Source organism: Colias croceus, chromosome 9, assembly GCF_905220415.1.
Source record: "Colias croceus chromosome 9, ilColCroc2.1".
NCBI classification, from domain to species: Eukaryota; Metazoa; Arthropoda; class Insecta; order Lepidoptera; family Pieridae; genus Colias; species Colias croceus.
This window is the reverse complement of record NC_059545.1, coordinates 10,847,136-10,869,423: the sequence shown is the minus strand read 5'-3', so window position 1 is coordinate 10,869,423 and position 22,288 is coordinate 10,847,136. Positions and strand designations below refer to the sequence as shown.

The 22,288-nt window shown below is 35.7% G+C and overlaps 2 protein-coding genes and 1 long non-coding RNA gene across 3 annotated transcripts in view; 1 reads left to right on the top strand and 2 right to left on the bottom strand.

Moving 5' to 3' along the window:
- Nucleotides 1-22,288, bottom strand: part of LOC123694591 (serine/threonine-protein kinase SMG1) — a 113,539-nt gene that overhangs the window by 3,249 nt on the left and 88,002 nt on the right. The window contains exons 2-5 of the mRNA XM_045640061.1: nucleotides 5,293-5,501; nucleotides 3,355-4,684; nucleotides 2,813-3,046; nucleotides 1,939-2,275 (exon numbers count right to left, since the gene is read on the bottom strand). Coding sequence (XP_045496017.1) covers nucleotides 1,939-2,275; nucleotides 2,813-3,046; nucleotides 3,355-4,684; nucleotides 5,293-5,501 — 2,110 coding nt within the window. The remainder of the gene's footprint in view (nucleotides 1-1,938; nucleotides 2,276-2,812; nucleotides 3,047-3,354; nucleotides 4,685-5,292; nucleotides 5,502-22,288) is intronic.
- On the top strand, nucleotides 11,968-13,480 carry LOC123694226. The gene is made up of 2 exons (XM_045639601.1): nucleotides 11,968-13,264; nucleotides 13,341-13,480. The coding sequence occupies exons 1-2, from the start codon at nucleotides 12,008-12,010 to the stop codon at nucleotides 13,356-13,358; spliced, it is 1,275 nt and encodes a 424-aa protein (XP_045495557.1). The 5' UTR covers nucleotides 11,968-12,007; the 3' UTR covers nucleotides 13,359-13,480.
- LOC123694229 lies at nucleotides 14,532-17,210 on the bottom strand. Its single transcript, XR_006751788.1, has 2 exons — nucleotides 15,501-17,210; nucleotides 14,532-14,975 (listed from the first exon to the last, which is right to left on the bottom strand). It is a non-coding gene; the product is annotated as an uncharacterized LOC123694229 (long non-coding RNA).

Genomic DNA, 22,288 nt, shown 5'->3' with positions numbered 1-22,288 from the left:
AGCAATGCGTTTTAAGGAAATTTCTCTACAACACTTATATGCTACTAGTAATATTATAAATGCGAAAGTTTGTATGGATGTATGGATGTTTGTTACTCTTTCACGTAAAAACTACTGAACCGATTACAATGAAATTTAGCACACATATAGAGGGTAACTTAGATTAACACATAGGATTTTTATCCCGAAAATCCCACGGGAACGGGAACTATGCGGGTTTTCCTTTGTAAACGCGGGCGAAGCCGCGGGCGAAAATCTAGTCTTCAATAATATCTCAACATCTAGGCTTTGTAGAAAAAAAATGTAGCTGTAAAAATCAGGGTACATTTTTTTCGCAAATATAATCTATACTCTATACATATATAATAAAAAAATCTGTAGAAGGGTCAATTCTGTACATTGAAAATATCGAAAAAGTAAATAGCAGGGGGTGTTACTAGATCGATACCAAACCCAAATATGTGATTAAAAAAATTTTTGTCTGTCCGTCTGTCTGTCTGTCTGTATGCTGACATCACGTGAAAACTAACAGTTCGATTTCGATGAAACTTGGCATAATAATTATACTTTATTATCCTGGGCATACAATATATACTTTTAGATACTTTTTATCCTGGAATAACACGTGGAAAAAAACAATCTTAATTTTTCAGTTTTATCCATAGACGTTGTTCTGTAGAACCGCGAACACACGTTGCGTTACCCGCAGTGGATTCTTTTTTTTTATAAGATGTCATTGTCAGAGTAACTCAAAATGGAGAAATAAACCATCCACGCGAAGACCGACATCCGCGCGGATGGAGACGCGGGTGGAAGCTAGTCAGAAATATTACAATACAATTGGCAAAAAATACGCACGCACAATGCACTATATGTTTTTACTTTTAGGCGCAAAAAAGTGACATCCTTTGGAGCTTCTCTTTACACGAGTAGAACACCCAGAGTTTTATTTTAAAAACACGATTTTTAAAAAAATATTTAAAATATTGGGATTTTCGCGGCCGACTGAGCTACCTAAATAAATTCGTGGAAAAAAAAATTGATACACTAGAAAATTTATTATGTTGATAATATATGTAGTGATTACAGGTGCAAATTATTTTAATTAAAATAATTATTAAAGTAATTATTTTAAACCAGAATTAACAATACTTGTATTTAGGTATACCTACTTAATTATATTTAAAACGATAAATTAAATTAAACTTAAAAACACAAAATATGCAAAAATAAATTAAAATTATTATTATACGAGCATAGAACCTCCACCTTTTTGTTTTAGGATGAAAAAGAAAATAGTTTGACAGGCTTGTGCTTGACAAAGTGGTGACGTGGTTTTCACACATCGAAAATATTACCAACACACAAACTTTTTTCTATACTATGAAGTTTACTGTATGTATCTGTATATTGTGCTTGATGCGACAGCACGACGACCGATGAAAATTTGTGATTAATTTGAACGTGTGCCGTAATACCAAAAACGATGAATGAAAACTCAATGCTTTTCCAATTTTTTTTGCATGTTGTGTAACTTAACAATGTAAACCATGTTTCGAATTACATTACATTAAGAATATTGCCGTTTTTATTACAGAATGGATGAGTAGAAAACATATCATTTATACTTTAAAAATGTGAGAAATACAAATCGTTTACAATTCGTTGTATTTAAGTATTTTGCAATAAAAATAATATGGGAACCTAGATAAATACTGTCTTATTCCGAATAACAGCACAATAAAGTGGAAATATGCTCAAACTGAAAATTATTTTGGTATTACGTTTGTATGGAAAAATTGTCGTCCGCCGGCCTCTTAATAACCAATGAAACTTCAAAAGAAATCGTTCATAACACACTATTATTTTATTTTATTTATTATTTTATTTAATAAACGAGTATTTAATAAACGATAAAAAACTACAGTTCAATCGTACCGATCTCCTTCTGCTCGACCTCGTCGTGCAGGTCGAGGCGGTTGCGGCGCAGCAGCAGGCACAGCACGCAGGCCAGCGCGCGCGACGGCACGCCCAGCACGCAGCGCGACACGTACTCCGCCGTGAAGCGCCGCACGCCCTTGCACAGCGCCGACACGTCCGCCGCGCCCGCCGCACCCGCCGCACTCGCTGCGGCGCCCACCGCACCTACTGCGGTACCGCGGTGTGCAGCCGCCAGCTGCGCGCACAGTGCGAACACTTCAGCGGCCGTCTGCACGCGCCGCACTAGGAACATGTCTTCGAGAACGCTGCGTAGAGCGCTGCGTTGCATCGCCGCCTGCGCGTACGAAAATACACATTGCTACAATATCACTTGCAGGTTATTTATTAATCAGTATTGGCTATTATTATGACTAACGTGTTGTAATTCATATTAATTTATTTTTGATTATCGTTTGTTTACCTTTCCATTCGTCTATCACTTCAACATACTTTATATCTGTCGAAGAATCTAGTCACCAAGTCTTAAACCGATCAAACTATTCAATCAAAGAAAGAAAAAAAAAGGAAAAATGAGTTAACTATATCAAATTTAGATATTAATCGAAACAATAAAGGTACAAGTCCGAGACGGGCCGCAGACCGCAAACTGCAACAGAAAACTGCAAGCGACCCCACTTGTTTCTATGAACATCTATGAAATTGTTAATTGATTCTAAGCGCGACGACACTGCTGCCTGCAGACAAAACGCGCAGCGATTCATAGATGTTCATAGAAACAAGTGTTGTCGCTTGCAGTTTGCTGTTGCAGTTTGCGGTCTGCGGCCCGTCTCGGACTTGTACTTTAAATCCTAAAATTATTAATGTCACTTACCGACATATGCAACGCATCATTGATATGATCGATCTTCCTCCAGGCCTGCGGCACAGGAGCACTCAAGTGGTCCGCCAGCTCCCTGCTCCGCAGCTCCACGGCCGCGAAGAGCCCGTTGAAGCCCATGAGCAGCATGCGTCCCCCGGACTGGCCCTCCTCGGAGGTCGCCGAGAGGAGCGCTTCGTAGCGCGCGCGGAGTTCCGCTGCCAGTAGCTGTGCGCCTGCTGCAGGGGACTGGGGATGTTGTTCGTTTTAGAAATTACGTGTAATCATTTATTTATTACTTCTATAAGGATTTAACTATTTGAACCACACATCTATCTATATAACTCTACACAATAATACTGAAATTAAACTTTCACTTTGCTAATCAAGGTTTCCTAACTTAGAAAATTTAGTTTTGATTTGAGATATTCGAACTTTAAACTACTTCGAATGTTTAAATGTGAAAATTAAACGCTTTTACAATAATTATATATTAATCAAATAGATAAGTCGTTCTAAATCTCAATTAAATAACTTAAAAATTTATTACAACATACCTCCATATCCATAAGCAGGTATCTAAAATGCACTTCCAATTGAGCCAATATCTCGTTCAAAGGAACTGGCGAATTCATTATCACGGCATTCAGTTCGTTTATCATGTGCAATGCCGACGGGTCTTCAGAATGTATCTTCTTTAGAGCTTCAGGAAGAATTATGGTGCTGAAATTGTAATTTAGCTGAACCAAATCAGCTAATAACAAATTGGCATTTCTAACGCAATCGACTGCGACAGCCATGGAGGCGTCTTCTACAGATGCTGATTGGAGAGGCAATAGTGATAATAGTTCTACAGCCTGCACGGATAACGCACTCATATCATCCAAGAACCATTCACCTTCCCTCGATGTTAAGTCTACGAGACAATCGCCCGCGCTTTGAGCACCATTTTCGAGCATCAAGTATCGTCTATTTAAGTTGCATAGCATTCCAATGACTACACTTTCCAAAGTGCCCGCTGCACCTTCCTCGGTTCTTACCCAGTTGCTGATGTTAGCTTTGGCTTCTTTGTACGCCTCTTGGGCTATTACAATCGCATCAGTTCCACCCTCCAACTGCAATCTTTCGAGGCATTTATTGAGGTGAACATTAGATTCAGCAGTCAGTTGCTGTAAGCGATAGTTGTATGCAATGATTTGTTGAGCATCACCGCTGCTTGTGTCTGCATTGACCAAAGCGGTCACCTGATTGGCTACTTCCCGACATACCTCTGGAGATTTGCTTTCTAATGCCGCAGCTAGGTATTTACGGAACATAACAATGCGATGGTATTCCGTTTGACTTTGCGGGTAATATTGTGAGACTGCGACGTATTGAGATAGCAGTTCGAGACAAGAGCGAATGAGGACGCTAGTCTGCTGCATACATTGCTTTAGTTCAACTTCTGCTTGTTCACATTGCGTCAGCATTGTGCCCTGTCCAGCATTTGTCAAAAATTCTTTAACGTGTTCAAATATCGGTTTATCATCATCTTCGTTAGTTCCAGAAAACTCTTGTACCCACGCCATCAACTGTGGCCCATTCAAGACTTCATTTGTCGTCGCAAAATTCTCTATTTGAGTGTCAAAATCGTTCAGTATTTTTACGAGAGCCTTCATGGAATCTTCAACGGCATTCTTAGCTTGTTTATACGACGTATATTTCTGAGAAATTGTATACAGAGGATGGTTCGCGAGGTTACTGCCGTAAGACTCTATCTCTTTGATTAAAACCATTTGTATGTGACATTCTTGTAACTTGGTCTCCACTCTATTTAATTCTTCATTTTCCTCGAGCCACTTTTCTGCGCATTTTTTAACTTCAGGTAATAGTCCCACAAGTTGTTCCCTGTAATTTGAAAATTTAATCTTAAATTATTTCGTTAATACTTTCGTAAACCATAAAGGCATAGAAGAATAATGGCTTCAAACAGCGGATTCATGTCTGATAAAAATTGCGCTTTCACAAGCGATTGAGCACTACGTAAAGCCGCATCTCATGTTTCGCTACAGCTTTGAAGAGCGAATATACGATATTTTCCCTATCTCTCACTGTTATTACTTGTAATCGACACAAGGGGAAAGAATTCCGAATCCGAGGCGGATTGTTTTATTCACATGTTATATTATTTCCGTTCCGTCTCATCTTCGGAAATAAATAGCTCAAAGATAAGGAAAATATTTTCTCACTGGTTTGACGTTTATACAGCGATGTTTATCTCAAATCATCACTTTCTTTCTCAATGTTGTGTAACCCATAAAATAATGCAAAATAGAATTGATCGATAATCTGCTGAGATGTAATACTACAATTCAGATTCATCATTTGGCAAAATACAGGTACATAATCTCAATGAAAAATTACTACCTTACCATGTTGCTCAATGTGTTCAAAGTTAGATTAAATAATTTATCTGCTTGTCTACAAGGATAAACATAAAGCTCAGCTCAACATACGTGACTTCGGTGACGCCGTGTCGCAGCTCCTGCACGCGCACGGCCAGCATGGCCCGCGCGGCGCGCACGTGCCTCGCGCCGCGGCGCCGCCTGCCGCCGCCCCACTCCACAAGCGGATCGTATACGAACGCTTCTAGCAGCGTTAGCAGCGTCTCGCGGCCGCGCCGCATCGTGCGGATCACGTGCTCGCAGGCCAAACGGAATATGCCCTGAAAAAAAAAAGATATAGTCAACTAAACTAATCGTACTTCAAACAATAAAAAGCTTATCACATTTAGGCATTATTTTCAAAATAGATGTAGCAGATAATCTGTTACACACTTGATCAAATCTTTCGTCCTTACAATATGTTAACATTGTTAGCCCTATTCTACGAAGGGTATAGTTTTACTTTTTATTTATTTATACAAAGACTGTACCACAACAAACACTGTCTAAACATTTAGAATCCCACGTAATGTTACATCCAAAGAAACACGTCGTGTACATATCGCCGCCGCTCGTGTGGAAACAGCAGATATCGAGTGCGGTTATCCGTGAACCGAACGGGGCAATGTTTATAGTGTACAATTAAACTTACAACGGACAGCCGTGCTGACTTGGAACTAATCGAATCTTACTGCGAGATGCAAGTATAAAAATAGGATTTCTATTTGTCGAAGTTGCTTAGATTGTAAGTTTGTATCTTAAAAATTTCTGGCCATAATTCAATCGTCCAAATATGTATAAATTTATTATATGTAGTAGAAAACTGAAAAGCTATAAAAATGGTTTTGTTAGAGCATTATATCAGTTGTAAGGAGCTGTCGGAAAATTGAAGTTGTACTTAAAATATTCCAGTTGTATTGAAGTAATATCAAACAAAATAATCTTCTTTATGTATTTGAGAACTAATTTTTAAAAAATACATTTATAAAACCCTGCTTTTTATATTGGAATAAAAATCTATAGACTAGGTATGTTCTGTACCCTCCGTTAAGTGTTGGCCTAGTTAACGAGACGCTTAGCGCAATCCAGTTGGCATTCATGGGGGGCCATGAAACAAGCAACTTATAAGTTATTACTTACAACTTATAACTTATGATAAAATAAATGTATAAAATTGACATCAAATAACGCAGAAGAGAGTGACTGTTATTTATAGGAGACCAACGATGCAATTAAATCTTCACGTAAATATCTACAAACATGATAATGCAATAGGCAATATATGCCAAGTTTACATTAACTTTCGTTCTGAATTCTATCATGTCCGTGAACTTAGCAGAGCATTTTTAGCAGATCAAAAAAATAATGTGAGTTCTTATCGCGTGCAGTTGAGTTCTATAGTTCCTGATACTTTTTAGAAATAGTTCTGGCGTTTTTACCTGAAAAAACGACATTTGAAAAAATGATCTGCCAACTTCCCGTAGCAGAGCATTTTTAGCAGATCAAAAAAATAATGTGAGTTCTTATCGCGTGCAGTTGAGTTCTAGAGTTCCTGATACTTTTTAGAAATAGTTCTGGCGTTTTTACCTGAAAAAACGACATTTGAAAAAATATCTTAGCAGAGCATTTTTAGCAGATCAAAAAAATAATGTGAGTTCTTATCGCGTGCAGTTGAGTTCTAGAGTTCCTGATACTTTTTAGAAATAGTTCTGGCGTTTTTACCTGAAAAAACGACATTTGAAAAAATAACTTAGCAGAGCATTTTTAGCGGATCAAAAAAATAATGTGAGTTCTTATCGCGTGCAGTTGAGTTCTAGAGTTCTTGATACTTTTTAGAAATAGTTCTGGCGTTTTTACCTGAAAAAACGACATTTGAAAAAATGATCTGCCAACTTCCCGTATTACATAATTTTTAGCGGATCAAAAAAAAATATGTGAGATCTTATCGCGTGCAGTTGAGTTCTACAGTTTCTGATACTTTTTAGAAATAGTTCTGGCGTTTTAACCTGAAAAAACGACATTTGAAAAAATAACTTAGCAGAGCATTTTTAGCGGATCAAAAAAATAATGTGAGTTCTTATCGCGTGCAGTTGAGTTCTAGAGTTCCTGATACTTTTTAGAAATAGTTCTGGCGTTTTTACCTGAAAAAACGACATTTGAAAAAATTATCTGCCAACTTCCCGTAGCAGATCATTTTTAACAGATCAAAAAAATAATGTGAGTTCTTATTGCGTGCAGTTGAGTTCTAGAGTTCCTGATACTTTTTAGAAATATTTCTGGCATTTTTACCTGAAAAAACGACATTTGAAAAAATGATCTGCCAACTTCCCGTAGCAGAGCATTTTTAGCAGATCAAAAAAATAATGTGAGTTCTTATCGCGTGCAGTTGAGTTCTAGAGTTCCTGATACTTTTTAGAAATAGTTCTGGCGTTTTTACCTTAAAAAACGACATTTGAAAAATAACTTAGCAGTGCATTTTTAGCAGATCAAAAAAATAATGTGAGTTCTTATCGCGTGCACTTGAGTTCTAGAGTTCCTGATACTTTTTAGAAATAGTTCTGGCGTTTTTACCTGAAAAAACGACATTTGAAAAAAGGTTCTGCCAACTTCCCGTACTAGATAATTTTTAGCGGATCAAAAGAATAATGTGAGTTCTAATCGCGTGCAGTTGAGTTCTAGAGTTCCTGATACTTTTTAGAAATAGTTCTGGCGTTTTTACCTGAAAAAACGACATTTGAAAAAATAACTTAGCAGAGCATTTTTAGCGGATCAAAAAAATAATGTGAGTTCTTATCGCGTGCAGTTGAGTTCTAGAGTTCCTGATACTTTTTAGAAATAGTTCTGGCATTTTTACCTGAAAAAACGACATTTGAAAAAATGATCTGCCAACTTCCCGTACTAGATAATTTTTAGCGGATCAAAAAAATAATGTGAGTTCTTATTGCGTGCAGTTGAGTTCTAGAGTTCTTGATACTTTTTAGAAATAGTTCTGGCGTTTTTACCTGAAAAAACGACATTTGAAAAAATGATCTGCCAACTTCCCGTAGCAGATCATTTTTAGCAGATCAAAAAAATAATGTGAGTACTTATCGCGTGCAGTTGAGTTCTTTACCCGATTGTCTCAATAAGTGCTATAATAAAAAAATAACAACGTGTTTTATTACAGAAATCATTTACTTTTTACATTTCCTAATACGATATTGGAATTATATACAATTCCGAGGAAGACTATACATTTCCTAGGATATCTATGCATTAAATAGTTAATTAAACAACATTTTATACATTTCCTAAATGGTATCAGAATTGTACACATTTCCTAGGATTTGTATACAATTCCTTGATTTCATACATTTGCGATAACATAGTATATATGTTAACGGAAATGTATGTAATCCGTCATTCTATTAAATTCCTAGGAAATGAATGTAATTTCTAAAATCGCACGGAAATGTGTGAAAATCATTTTTTCAAATGTCGTTTTTAAGGTAAAAACGCCAGAACTATTTCTAAAAAGTATCAGGAACTATAGAACTCAACTGCACGCGATAAGTACTCACATTATTTTTTTGATCTGCTAAAAATGATCTGCTACGGGAAGTTGGCAGATCATTTTTTCAAATGTCGTTTTTTCAGGTAAAAACACCAGAACTATTTCAAAAAAGTATCAGGAACTCTAGAACTCAACTGCACGCGATAAGAACTCACATTATTTTTTTGATCCGCTAAAAATGCTCTGCTAAGTTATTTTTTCAAATGTCATTTTTTCAGGTAAAAACGCCAGAACTATTTCTAAAAAGAATCAGGAACTCTAGAACTCAACTGCACGCGATAAGAACTCACATTATTTTTTTGATCCGCTAAAAATGCTCTGCTAAGTTATTTTTTCAAATGACGTTTTTTCAGGTAAAAACGCCAGAACTATTTCTAAAAAGTATCAGGAACTCTAGAACTCAAGTGCACGCGATAAGAACTCACATTATTTTTTTGATCTGCTAAAAATGCACTGCTAAGTTATTTTTCAAATGTCGTTTTTTAAGGTAAAAACGCCAGAACTATTTCTAAAAAGTATCAGGAACTCTAGAACTCAACTGCACGCGATAAGAACTCACATTATTTTTTTGATCTGCTAAAAATGCTCTGCTACGGGAAGTTGGCAGATCATTTTTTCAAATGTCGTTTTTTCAGGTAAAAACGCCAGAACTATTTCTAAAAAGTATCAAGAACTCTAGAACTCAACTGCACGCAATAAGAACTCACATTATTTTTTTGATCCGCTAAAAATTATCTAGTACGGGAAGTTGGCAGATCATTTTTTCAAATGTCGTTTTTTCAGGTAAAAATGCCAGAACTATTTCTAAAAAGTATCAGGAACTCTAGAACTCAACTGCACGCGATAAGAACTCACATTATTTTTTTGATCCGCTAAAAATGCTCTGCTAAGTTATTTTTTCAAATGTCGTTTTTTCAGGTAAAAACGCCAGAACTATTTCTAAAAAGTATCAGGAACTCTAGAACTCAACTGCACGCGATAAGAACTCACATTATTCTTTTGATCCGCTAAAAATTATCTAGTACGGGAAGTTGGCAGAACCTTTTTTCAAATGTCGTTTTTTCAGGTAAAAACGCCAGAACTATTTCTAAAAAGTATCAGGAACTCTAGAACTCAACTGCACGCGATAAGAACTCACATTATTTTTTTGATCTGCTAAAAATGCTCTGCTACGGGAAGTTGGCAGATCATTTTTTCAAATGTCGTTTTTTCAGGTAAAAACGCCAGAACTATTTCTAAAAAGTATCAGGAACTCTAGAACTCAACTGCACGCGATAAGAACTCACATTATTTTTTTGATCCGCTAAAAATGCTCTGCTAAGTTATTTTTTCAAATGTCGTTTTTTCAGGTAAAAACGCCAGAACTATTTCTAAAAAGTATCAAGAACTCTAGAACTCAACTGCACGCGATAAGAACTCACATTATTTTTTTGATCTGCTAAAAATGCTCTGCTACGGGAAGTTGGCAGATCATTTTTTCAAATGTCGTTTTTTCAGGTAAAAACGCCAGAACTATTTCTAAAAAGTATCAGGAACTCTAGAACTCAACTGCACGCAATAAGAACTCACATTATTTTTTTGATCTGTTAAAAATGATCTGCTACGGGAAGTTGGCAGATCATTTTTTCAAATGTCGTTTTTTCAGGTAAAAACGCCAGAACTATTTCTAAAAAGTATCAGGAACTCTAGAACTCAACTGCACGCGATAAGAACTCACATTATTTTTTTGATCCGCTAAAAATGCTCTGCTAAGTTATTTTTTCAAATGACGTTTTTTCAGGTAAAAACGCCAGAACTATTTCTAAAAAGTATCAGGAACTCTAGAACCCAACTGCACGCGATAAGAACTCACATTATTTTTTTGATCTGCTAAAAATGCTCTGCTACGGGAAGTTGGCAGATCATTTTTTCAAATGTCGTTTTTTCAGGTAAAAACGCCAGAACTATTTCTAAAAAGTATCAGGAACTATAGAACTCAACTGCACGCGATAAGAACTCACATTATTTTTTTGATCTGCTAAAAATGCTCTGCTAAGTTCACGGACATAATTCTATCTCCTTAACCATTACCACCTTTAACACGAGATGGCGCTGTGTTTCCATCCGCTCGTTTCCTAGCCATTCGGTCGCGAGGCCGCGGCGGGCGAGCCGGCAGCCGCGTCACTTGAACGTCCTACAAGAACGGCCTTAATTACTGCCGCGTTCACATCTTTGCGCTTGCACGTGCTTCGATTTATGCTATCATTAGGTATTTTATAACTAGATTTTTATATATTTTTTATTAAGTTTTTTTATAGTTATAATATAATGAGTACTGGCAGCTAGGTACGATTATGAACTAGCAATTAGTTAATGTATTTACCCGAAACATGTTGCATGTGCAAAAACTGTAAAATTTTTATTTCGATGAGGAAACCAATGCCTTTATTTTTAGTCCTGAGTCGGATTAGAGAAATATTTAAAATCCATTTATCTTTAATTAAACTTGTGGTTCATAAACAATGTAAAGTGACTTATAAAATAGCATCTGCTACACCAACAAGTGGCACCAAGATGAATGGATTAATGTTAAACCCGTGACAGCACCACGGGGACGCCTCTCATCGCAACTCTTGAGTAATTTTCTATTAATGACATCGAATTTATACCAGTATGGCACTTTGTCATTGCTTTCAATTTAATTATTTTGGATTTTACGAAATTTACGTGGATTACTAGAACATTACGTTACAAATGAAGATTGTTGGAAAGTAAGTACACCATAAAAATTTAATACAATCATTGATCAGAAAACCTAATTGATTTAATTGACAGAAATTCAATTTCTAAACTCTATTATATATAGGTTACGAGAATTATAAACTATATTATCTGACGTATATTTTACTTCAATAGCCTTTATTGAAAGTATAGACTAGAAGTGTACGCGCCGCCGCTAGTATGTAGCTTTAGAAATTAGTAACCATATTACTTGTTCAGTGATCTGTGTTAGTAACGAAATAAACGTTATCAAGATTAGACGTGCGTTTTACTTAACCAAGTTTTACCAAGCAAAAGTGAACCTTATTGCCTCAACATATGGTCCATCGCCGGATAGAATCAATGAGCGTTAATGCTAATTACATCGACGAACCGGTTTCTACGGAAGGATTCTATTGAGTGACAAGTTACAGATTATTGTTATTTACTTACACGTTTATTCGTTACTCGTACAATATTGATAAAAGACTAAACATGAGTGGTGTCGAGCAGTTACTGGCCTTATTGGAGGATACGGCTTTATTGTTACAAAAGGCGCAAACTAATTTAAAAAAGTGTCCAAAACAACGACTGACGAAGGGGTACGTGGAAGCCCGCTTACAAAGTATTGAGGAGTATTGGAACACTTTTAAAGAGGCTCACAATAGTTTGGTGAGAACAGTGCCTAAAGAAAAGAAATCTGAAATATCGTATTTTGTGAACGAAGATTTTTTTGTATTTGAAGATCTTTATTTATGCATCAAGGCCGATCTAAAAGATCTTTTAATAAACGCTAATAAGAGTCCTGCCTATGGAACAAGTTTGGAAGTAGCAAATAACGCAAACGAGCAGTTAAAGCTGCCTAAAATCTTGCTACCGACGTTTTCGGGGTCATATGAAGATTGGCCCTCGTACAGAGACATGTTTCAGTCATTGGTGCATAATAACTCCGCGCTTGGGGATGTACAAAAATTATATTACTTAAAGAGTAGCTTAACTGGTGAAGCTGAAAATATATTAAAACATGTTCAGATAACACAAGCGAATTATGAGCAATCCTGGAATTTATTAAATAAACGATTTGGAAATAAAAAAATGATGGTTAATTCAATATTAAAAAGATTATTTAATCAAAAGAAAATGAGCTCACAAAATTATAAATTAATAAAGAACTTACTGGACACTACCACAGAGTGCCTTAATAGTTTAAAAAACATAAACATAATCACAGACTCTTGGGATCCTTTAATTATATTTCTGGTTGTACAGAAATTGGACCCAGAGTCACATAAGGATTGGGAAGAGTATGTCCAGAATGATACCGACAAATTACCAAGTTGGGAACAATTACAACAGTTTTTGCAATTAAAATTTCGTACTTTGGAGTTATTATCGCCATCGACATCTAAAGAAAGGTCATTCCATATAGCGACGCCCGCAGTGCAATTTAAACCCTGTCCAAAATGTCAACTAGAACATGCTTTATGCCACTGTAAAGAATTTATATCACTTACACCACAACAAAAGAATGAGTTTGTTCGTTCCAATAATATTTGCTTTAATTGTTTATGCAGTGGGCATGTGGTGAGCAAATGTCGTTTGCGGGTTTCTTGTAAGGTATGTCAACGGCGTCATCATTCTTTGTTGCATCAGTCAATGGCCGTGGTCAAACCCAGCAACATAGAATCGCACTTTAATCAGGTGGAGGATGAGATAGACGAAGAACAGCAGGAGCAACACTTGGAGGAACAGGTTAACACTATCTCTTCTTTCGTAGCAACCAAACAAGGTTCTGCTCTGCTAGCTACCGCTCTTGTCCCTGTTACAGATGGCGCCGGCAGAATAACTGTACTCCGCACGCTAATAGACCAAGGCTCACAAGCGAACTTTATAAGCGAACGAGCTGCTCAACTGCTTAAAGTTAAACGTAAACCATTGGCTATAGATGTAAGTATTACGGGAATAGGATCTACACAAGCTAAGGTAAAACACACGGTGGGATTAGAGCTTTTATCAAGATATGACGACAAGTTCCAACTGTTCATTGATGCATATGTCATTTCTACTACTCGTTTAACAAATGTGTTACCATCCAAACATTTGATAGACAGTGAAAATTCATGGTCACATCTTCAAGGTCTTGTATTAGCCGATCACACATACAATATACCTGGACGGATTGATATGCTGCTGGGCGTAACCACATATGCACAAATAATCAAAGAACCTTTGATCAAGGGTCCTCCTGGTTCACCATGCGCACAAGAAACAAGCTTGGGATGGATATTATTCGGTTCCGTGTTAGACAATACGGAAATGAAATCTAATAATGAAATGCTAGTTATGCACCATCGTATAGATGTGGATGAAATGTTGCAAAGGTTGTGGGAGCTGGATCCTGAAACAAACAAAAAATTAAGCATAGAAGAAGAAACATGTGAACGAACATATAAAGATACATATACAAGGACAGCGGAAGGAAGATATGTTGTAAAATTACCTGTAAAACACGAACCCCCACGAGCAACACAAGGTGATACCCGTGATATTTCAATTTTCAGATTTAAGCAATTAGAATCCAAATTTGTCAAATCCCCGGATTTAAAGAGAGAGTATATAAATGTGATTAATGAATATTTAAAGTTAAACCACATGGAGGAAGTTCCCGAAAGCGAAATTAATAACCCATCTATTTACTTACCGCATCATCCAGTTATTAGAGAAGCAAGTGATACAACAAAAGTTAGAGTAGTTTTCAACGCGTCTGCAACAGGTAAAAATAATATATCGCTCAATGACGACTTACTTGTTGGTCCACTGCTACAAGAAGATATGAGATCCTTGATTATGAGATGGCGACTTCGGAAAATTGCCTTTGACGCAGACATAGAAAAAATGTATAGGCAAATATTAATAAAAACAGAGGACGCTGACTATCAAAGAATTGTATGGAGGAATAGCATTGATGAGCCTATAAAGGATTATCGTTTATTGACAGTTACTTTCGGCACAGCATCGGCACCTTATCTTGCTGTAAAAACTCTTCACCAAATTGCTAACGATGAAGGAGAAGGCTATCCTGCGGCTGTTAATGTAATAAAAAATGATTTTTTTATGGACGATTTACTATCCGGTCAGGATTCGGTAGAAGATGCTACAAAAATAGCGAAACAAATTTCAAATATACTTAGTAGAGGAGGAATGAAATTACAGAAATGGTCATCAAATAATAAGGATTTTTTGAAAAACTTTTCTTCCGATGAACTAAGCTCTCGCCTGAGTATAGATTTTAAGTTTGAAGGAACAGTAAAGACGTTAGGGCTATCATGGAATGTGGTCGATGATACTTTACATTATTATGCTGACTTACCTGCGTCACCGGCAAACATAACCAAAAGAACCATACTCTCGGAGATTCAACGCTTGTTTGATCCTCTCGGTTGGTTAACTCCTGTACTCCTGCCTGCAAAAATAATAATTCAAAAATTGTGGTTGATGAGAATTTCTTGGGATGAAGAAGTAGTACCTGAAATAAAAGAAGATTGGTTAAAGATTAAAGAAAGTTTAAGAAATATAAAAGATATAAAAATAAATAGATGGTTATACAGTCATACTAAAAATATGTCTGATGTTACAGTGCATGGCTTTTGTGATGCATCTTCAAAGGCATATGGCGCAGTAGCTTACCTGAGAGTCAAAGTAGAAAATAATACATATGTTACAGGCATTATAGCTGCGAAGAGTCGCGTTGCACCTGTTAAACCTGTATCACTGCCTCGTTTAGAATTATGTGGCGCAGTTTTACTTGCCAAATTATTAAAACAAATAAGTGACGCTACACACATACCAACCGATCGGATATATGGTTGGACAGATTCAACCGTAGTTTTGTCCTGGCTTCAAGGAGATCTTTCTCGATGGCAAACCTTTGTACGGAATCGGGTTGCAACTATATTAGAAACTATAGGAAATAAATGGTACCACGTACCTTCTGTAGAAAATCCTGCCGATGTTGCTTCACGTGGAATGTTATTACCTGAACTTAAAAATTGTAAATTATGGTGGGAAGGTCCAAAATGGCTACGAGATGAGCAGCTTTCTTTGAAAAATTCCGTTTATAACACTAACCTAGAAAAAAGGAAAAATATTATAGCAAATACAAAAATAGTAGATGAGGCACATTGGTCAAATAAATTTAAAAATTTTAATAACTTATATGAATTACTGAGAGCAATAGTCTATTGCACACGGTTTCTGAATGTAAGGAAAATTAAAGAAGTTAAGGCTATAACTACAAATGAGCTACATGACAGTTTAAACAAATGTGTAAGATTAGACCAAAGGGAATCTTTTTCAGTAGAAATAGAAGATTTAAAACAAAGGAAAGAAATAAAACGCAACAGTTGTATTAAAAATCTTAATCCTTACCTGGACGCTGAAAATATTCTCAGGGTGGGCGGCAGACTCAGGCATGCCCATCTTGTAGAAATCGAGAAACATCCCATGATTTTAAGCAATAAGAGCTGTTTAACTACTTTAATAATAGCTGATGCACACAAAAAGACGCTACACGGTGGTACACAATTGACTATAAATTATATAAGAAGCCGTTTTTGGATTATTAAAATTAAATCACTTGTTTCATCATATATCAATAAGTGCTTTATATGTGCGAGACTTAAAGCAAAACCCAGATTACAAATTATGGGAGACTTACCTGAGATGAGGGTGACTCCGTCACGGCCATTTTTACACTCCGGCGTAGATTTTGCTGGTCCACTGCAAATTTTAACTTCAAGGGGTAGAGGGTCCAAAACCAATAAGGCATACATTTGCATATTTGTATGTATGTCTACCAAAGCAGTTCATTTGGAATTAGTTGGGGATTTAAGCACTGATTCTTTCTTAGGCGCGTTAAAACGTTTTGTAGCTCGAAGGGGAAGATGTAGCCACATTTGGAGCGATCAAGGCACTAATTTTGTAGGTGCCAACAAGGAATTGTTGGAGCTGTTCCAACAGGCTAATTTACAAATACCAGGCCATCTACCAGCTACTTTAGCAGAAGATGGCATACAATGGCACTTCAATCCACCTTACAGTCCAAATTTTGGAGGCTTATGGGAAGCGGGGGTGAAATCCATCAAATATCACTTGCGAAGAATTTTAGATAAGCATCTAACTTTCGAAGAGATGACAACATTACTGTGCCAGATAGAAGCATGCTTAAATTCCAGACCGTTGTGTCCAATCGACAATACAGATACCGATAATTTGAATATTCTTACACCTGGTCACTTTCTCATTGGTGAAGCCCCATTCAATATACCAGAACCAGACTTGAGAGACATAAACCTTAACAGACTTTCACGATGGCAGTATGCACAAAGGTTACTACAAGACTTTTGGAAGAGATGGCAAACAGAATATTTGTCACGTCTACAGCAACGACCCAAATGGCTAAAACGACAAGATGAATTCAAAGTGGGAGATGTGGTCCTGGTCGTGGAAGAACATTTACCTCCTGGTAAATGGGCTTTAGGTCGTATCCTAGAAAAACATTCGGGAGCAGACGGGATATGTCGTGTGTATTCTTTAAAATGCCGCGGAAAATTGATGAAGCGATCAATTTCCAAATTATGCCCATTACCTATAAATAATGACTTGGATTTTTGAATATTAGTTGCCTATTTAAATTATAAAAAAAAAATGTTATTACATAATTAATCTAAATGTACAATGTTTAGATAATAACAGATACTGATTGTTGATTTATATAACTTAATTTAAAAATCATTTTGTTTTTGTTTATTTGAAGAATGCATGTTTAAGTTTAGATTCGATGGTATGTAATGCAAAACGTTAAGCAAAAATGTTAGCCAATTAAGATAAAACCTAGTTACCTATAGGTTTTGGTGGGCGGTATGTACGCGCCGCCGCGGCGCTAGTATGTGGCTTTAGAAATTAGTAACCATATTACTTGTTCAGTGATCTGTGTTAGTAACGAAATAAACGTTATCAAGATTAGACGTGCGTTTTACTTAACCAAGTTTTACCAAGCAAAAGTGAACCTTATTGCCTCAACAAGAAGCTTTTGAGTCATAATGTTTACACAATTATGAGAGATAATTACGAATTCGTTTCGCGTAATTGTTAGTAAATTTATTTATCCAGGGCTCAAACCGCAGCTCTAGTTTATGTTATGAAGAAACATTATTTAACACTTAGTACGTGTTTGTTTAATTAATGGAGGTTAAAATTGATGCTTTACTTCTATAATTTGAATATTTATCATGAGTTATATAGTTGTATTTATTCGTTAGCATATTATTCTATGATTTACAATTTGTTTTATCAGAACATACTCCGCAACCAACCATAAAATATTATGTTAACAATTATTGTATTTGAACAGAACGGACCTAATGCACAAAAATGTGATCTATACGGGCTTCCAAAATTGCAAGTAAATAATAATATTTATAATTATCTTAAAGAACAGCTCGTTATTAAAAACACAACATAACTCGATAGCCAACCATTCAACTTTCAAGTCGCTTTATGTCGACACCAAGGCACCGCAAATAATGTCACATCTTTCATTAAAAATAAAGCAAAACACGTAGTGACGGTAAGTCGCAAGTTGTACAAGTTATAATGAAGTGTCGAACGCCGACACACTCTTAACTTTACGTCGCGACTCGTGACTTGCGAACTAGGACTTGGCAATTTTACGATCATTGCATAAAAGCGGCCGTATCACACCGCTATACTTGTAACGGGATGAAATTTACTTTTAACTTTAAGTTCACTTACTTAACTTTTGCTTTTTTTCTGTTTTTTGGTCGGGTCCTTTTCATTTTAGTCTGAAGAATTAATGCAATTTTATGCAACCTATTTTTCATATTATCAAAATGCAAAAGCAAAATCATAAAACATCAACAATGAAAATAGTTAAATATATATCACCGTAGACTCTGTGGATGTATGTTTCATTTTCAATTTACAAAATCCATCGATAATTAACACGTGAGTATTATAGGTAATAAAGAATATAATAAAAATATTAAAATCTATTATTTCATTTCCTTATAACTTCAATGTATATCACAGTGTTATTCGTGCTACGGTCTAAAAGGCTACGACGTAGCCGACGTAGCACGTCTACAAGCTCCGTAGACATGCTACGTTACGCATCAACCGCTTCGAGAATATAAAAATTGTTATCTACCAACGTTGAATATTCAATTTTACGATAAATTTGTTTAATATGCTCATAAAAATGTCTCTCTATCATTTACAAATGGTCACTTTTAATATACACTACCTTACATTTTAACTAGAACTAGTTTTTTCCTATTTATTGTAAACTGCATATAATTCATAAATCGTCTAGAATCTCTCAGCAATATTTTAAATACCAATGTACATTTAGGTAATGCTGAGAATCTTTTAATAACATTAATAACATAATAACACAACAAAATACTCCCTATTCCTTAATACGATTTCACATTGTATTGTTGTGAATACGAAAGTATTCTACGAAATACACACCAGATTTTTACTTGTTATATCTTTTGAAAAGATACATTTTTCGCATCCTTTAACAGTGTACTACTTCTGGTCTTATTAAGGTACATCACCTGCGTCTTTTGTAAAATCTCAACTCTGGGATCACATTTCGATTCAAAACGAGCATGGATACGTGTCACTAAAGCCTTTATAAAAACCTCTCATAAAATAATACGAACATACTTACAAAAAACAATGTTAGGCAAAGCAAACACAACATTTTCGAGGGCGCTCTAGGTTTAAGCATGTTGAAAAATAATAAATGAAATAACATAAAAATATTTTTTTTGAGTAACGATTTAATTATGTTCTTTCATATCAATATTAATTAGCAGTTTCTACATTAAAATATTCACACAACTCGTTATTCGTAGCTCTCGTAGCTTTCCGATCTAATTAAAAAATTGGTTGTTTGTAAAGTAGGTTTACGATCGAGATGTTTACGTGATAACATAATGTAGTGGCAGCGCTCGAGATGAGACGGGAGATCGGTCCGTCTCTCTCTCGTTATACCTGCGATCGCGCTCGTGAGGTTTTGGTGTGACACAAGTTTCTGAACATGTCACCCGACTAAAACGATTTTAAAGACGTTATCACGTCAAAATACATTTGACAAACTTTGAAAATTTCTTCTTTATTAATAACTAGCTTCCGCCCACGACTTTGTACGTGCATCCCCGTTTTTCCCCGTTCCCGCAAGAATTTCGGGAAATCCTTTCTTAGGGGACGCCTACATTATGGCATCTACCTGCATGCCAAATTTCAGCCCGATACGTCCAGTGGTTTGGGCTGTGCGTTGATAGATCACTATATCAGTCACCTTTGAGTTTTATATATATAGATTATTTTTTTACATTTAAGTGCCATTCATACATATTCTATTAAACGAATCCGATATATGGCTCGTGTGGCACATGATATGGCACGTATAAAGGCTTTTGATAAGATAAATTCATCGCCAAACGAAACTCACTGCACAAAGGAAGATCAGATGTGCGTGAAAATTGTAATTCGTAATATAATCGCCTTCCTCAATCTCCAAGTGAATTTATTCGAATAAATGAAATTCTCTATGTAATGTCGGGATTTCTATTATTATACGAAGGAATAAATTAATATATGTTTTTGAAAGTATGACACGTGTCCTTGAAAATGTCAAGTTGCGTTAATCTTGCCTTATTAAATGGAGAGGAATTACACGCATATCATTTGATACATTCCACGTCATCTCATACCATGTAGAAACAAAACCAGTGCATTAGTATATCTAATGTAAAAAATACAGAGGAAAATGCTGCATTTAAATTTGTTACGCAAAGCGATAAAAACCTTACAATATGAAAAGTTTAATTTTATCCTTTGATGTCTTGTAACTTTTAGTTAGTAGCTACTAGTATTTTCTAGGGTTTGTAGTAGCTACTAGTCGTAACAAATCACGTTTCTCAAACGAGTATCCTTTCAAAGAGTTCTCTTACAACTCTATCCAATTATATTCAAGTTATTTCATAATGTGAAACAACGCAGAGGTGGCGGCTAAAAGAAGCCGTGGAATTCGTTTAATCCCGAACGAATTGCGCAACTTTTCGGCTGAAATTTAGAAAGAGGTACATTGCGACACAGAGGTTGGACGAAATTAATTACCTGCGAGAACAAAAACGTGTAAATATGACTGAAATAGCTTTATTTAGAATAGGCGTCAACAACTCAATAAATTTACATGTAAGCGGAAAGTTCGGTCTGTTAGATATTATTTGTCGGATTAAAACAATAGACTTTTTGAGCCGGTATTATTCCCTTGGGATATTCGTAATGTTCACCTCGGAACGTCCTAAACAGGTAAAACTTTTACATATTTTTTATATTAAAAATTATAGTTCTACATTAAATTTTTTATATAAAGCTCATACTTATTCCAAAGCACACTTAAGAATGATTACATAATACCCACCGGGAAGCCCATAAAAGGTAGCTAATGTAAAAATCCCGCAAATTTTATTACCGTTGACGATCCAACGTCACAAAGGCTCCCGTAATTTTTAACAGGATTCTGTTTGAGAAATTGAGCGATCCTCTCGACGATATCTGAACTTAAATCAACTCGAAGCGCTAATTATTCTAATAAAAAAGACTCAGCAGAAAGAACTGTATTTCGTTAATATTAAGATCTAAAATTCCGTGTGTTGCTGAGGTAGTGTTATTAGAAGCTGTGCGAGCCGGGAAGGTCGCGGTAATTAAAAGTTCTCACAAAGAGATTAAGTGTTTAGGTCTCGTTTAAATCTATATTTAACGTCGCATCATTATAAAGCATCATGGAAAAACCATTGTGAACGTTTTTGCTCGCTTTTTGTTTCTCCCATTGTACATTTCGGGGACGGTTAAAATTTTTGGGTTGAAAGTTATATCTATTATGAAACTAAAGAGATATTCCAGGCCAATGTACAAAGTTTGGTATAGATAATAATCGAGTATAATAGTAAAAGCACTGTTCAATTATGTTGCACTTTATTTATTCACATTGGCTCCTTTTAGAATATTACACAGCGATTGATTCGGAAAACAGTTTCTAGGAAAGCTAGCAAGAACCTCTATAGTTGCTCTTTGAACCTCGAACATAGAATACCATCGTCTGTACAAACAATACAATAATACATTTTTTTATTGAATTGAATGCAAAAAAACTAAAAAATATATGAATTCAAAAAACTTACAGCATATTAGGTTTAATCCAATCCGTACACCAGAAGGTTCCATGCTCCAATACGGCCAATAACGGAAACCCGCTCGATTCCATTTCCTCTTTTATGATTTAACGGGAGGCTTTTGTTTTAATTAACTCTGAATCCGAACACGCCCGCTTTACGACTGTATGTATTGTATTGACTTCTTTATATCTTTGCAAATATTGTTTAACTTTAATTTGTTCTTGCTGGTGAGAAACTGTGGTATAATTTTTAATGTAAGCTCTATGACTTAAAGTACAAGCCAAGAATAGAAGAATAGAATACCTTTTTGCTCGCAAAAACTATGAGTTAATCCGATGTGAAATTCTTCTGCCTTTTAATCACTGAGCGACAAAGAGCTTTTATGCTTATTATTAGGCTTATTTATCGAATCATTTATTATATTATTAGATTTATTTAAATACTTCGTTAATGTATTTCATTAGTGAAGTGTCACGTCTTGAAGTGTACATAGTAAGATGTA

Excerpts from the sequence above, each read along its gene's own strand:
- LOC123694226 (XM_045639601.1), top strand. The coding sequence starts at position 12,008 with ATGAGTGGTGTCGAGCAGTTACTGGCCTTATTGGAGGATACGGCTTTA.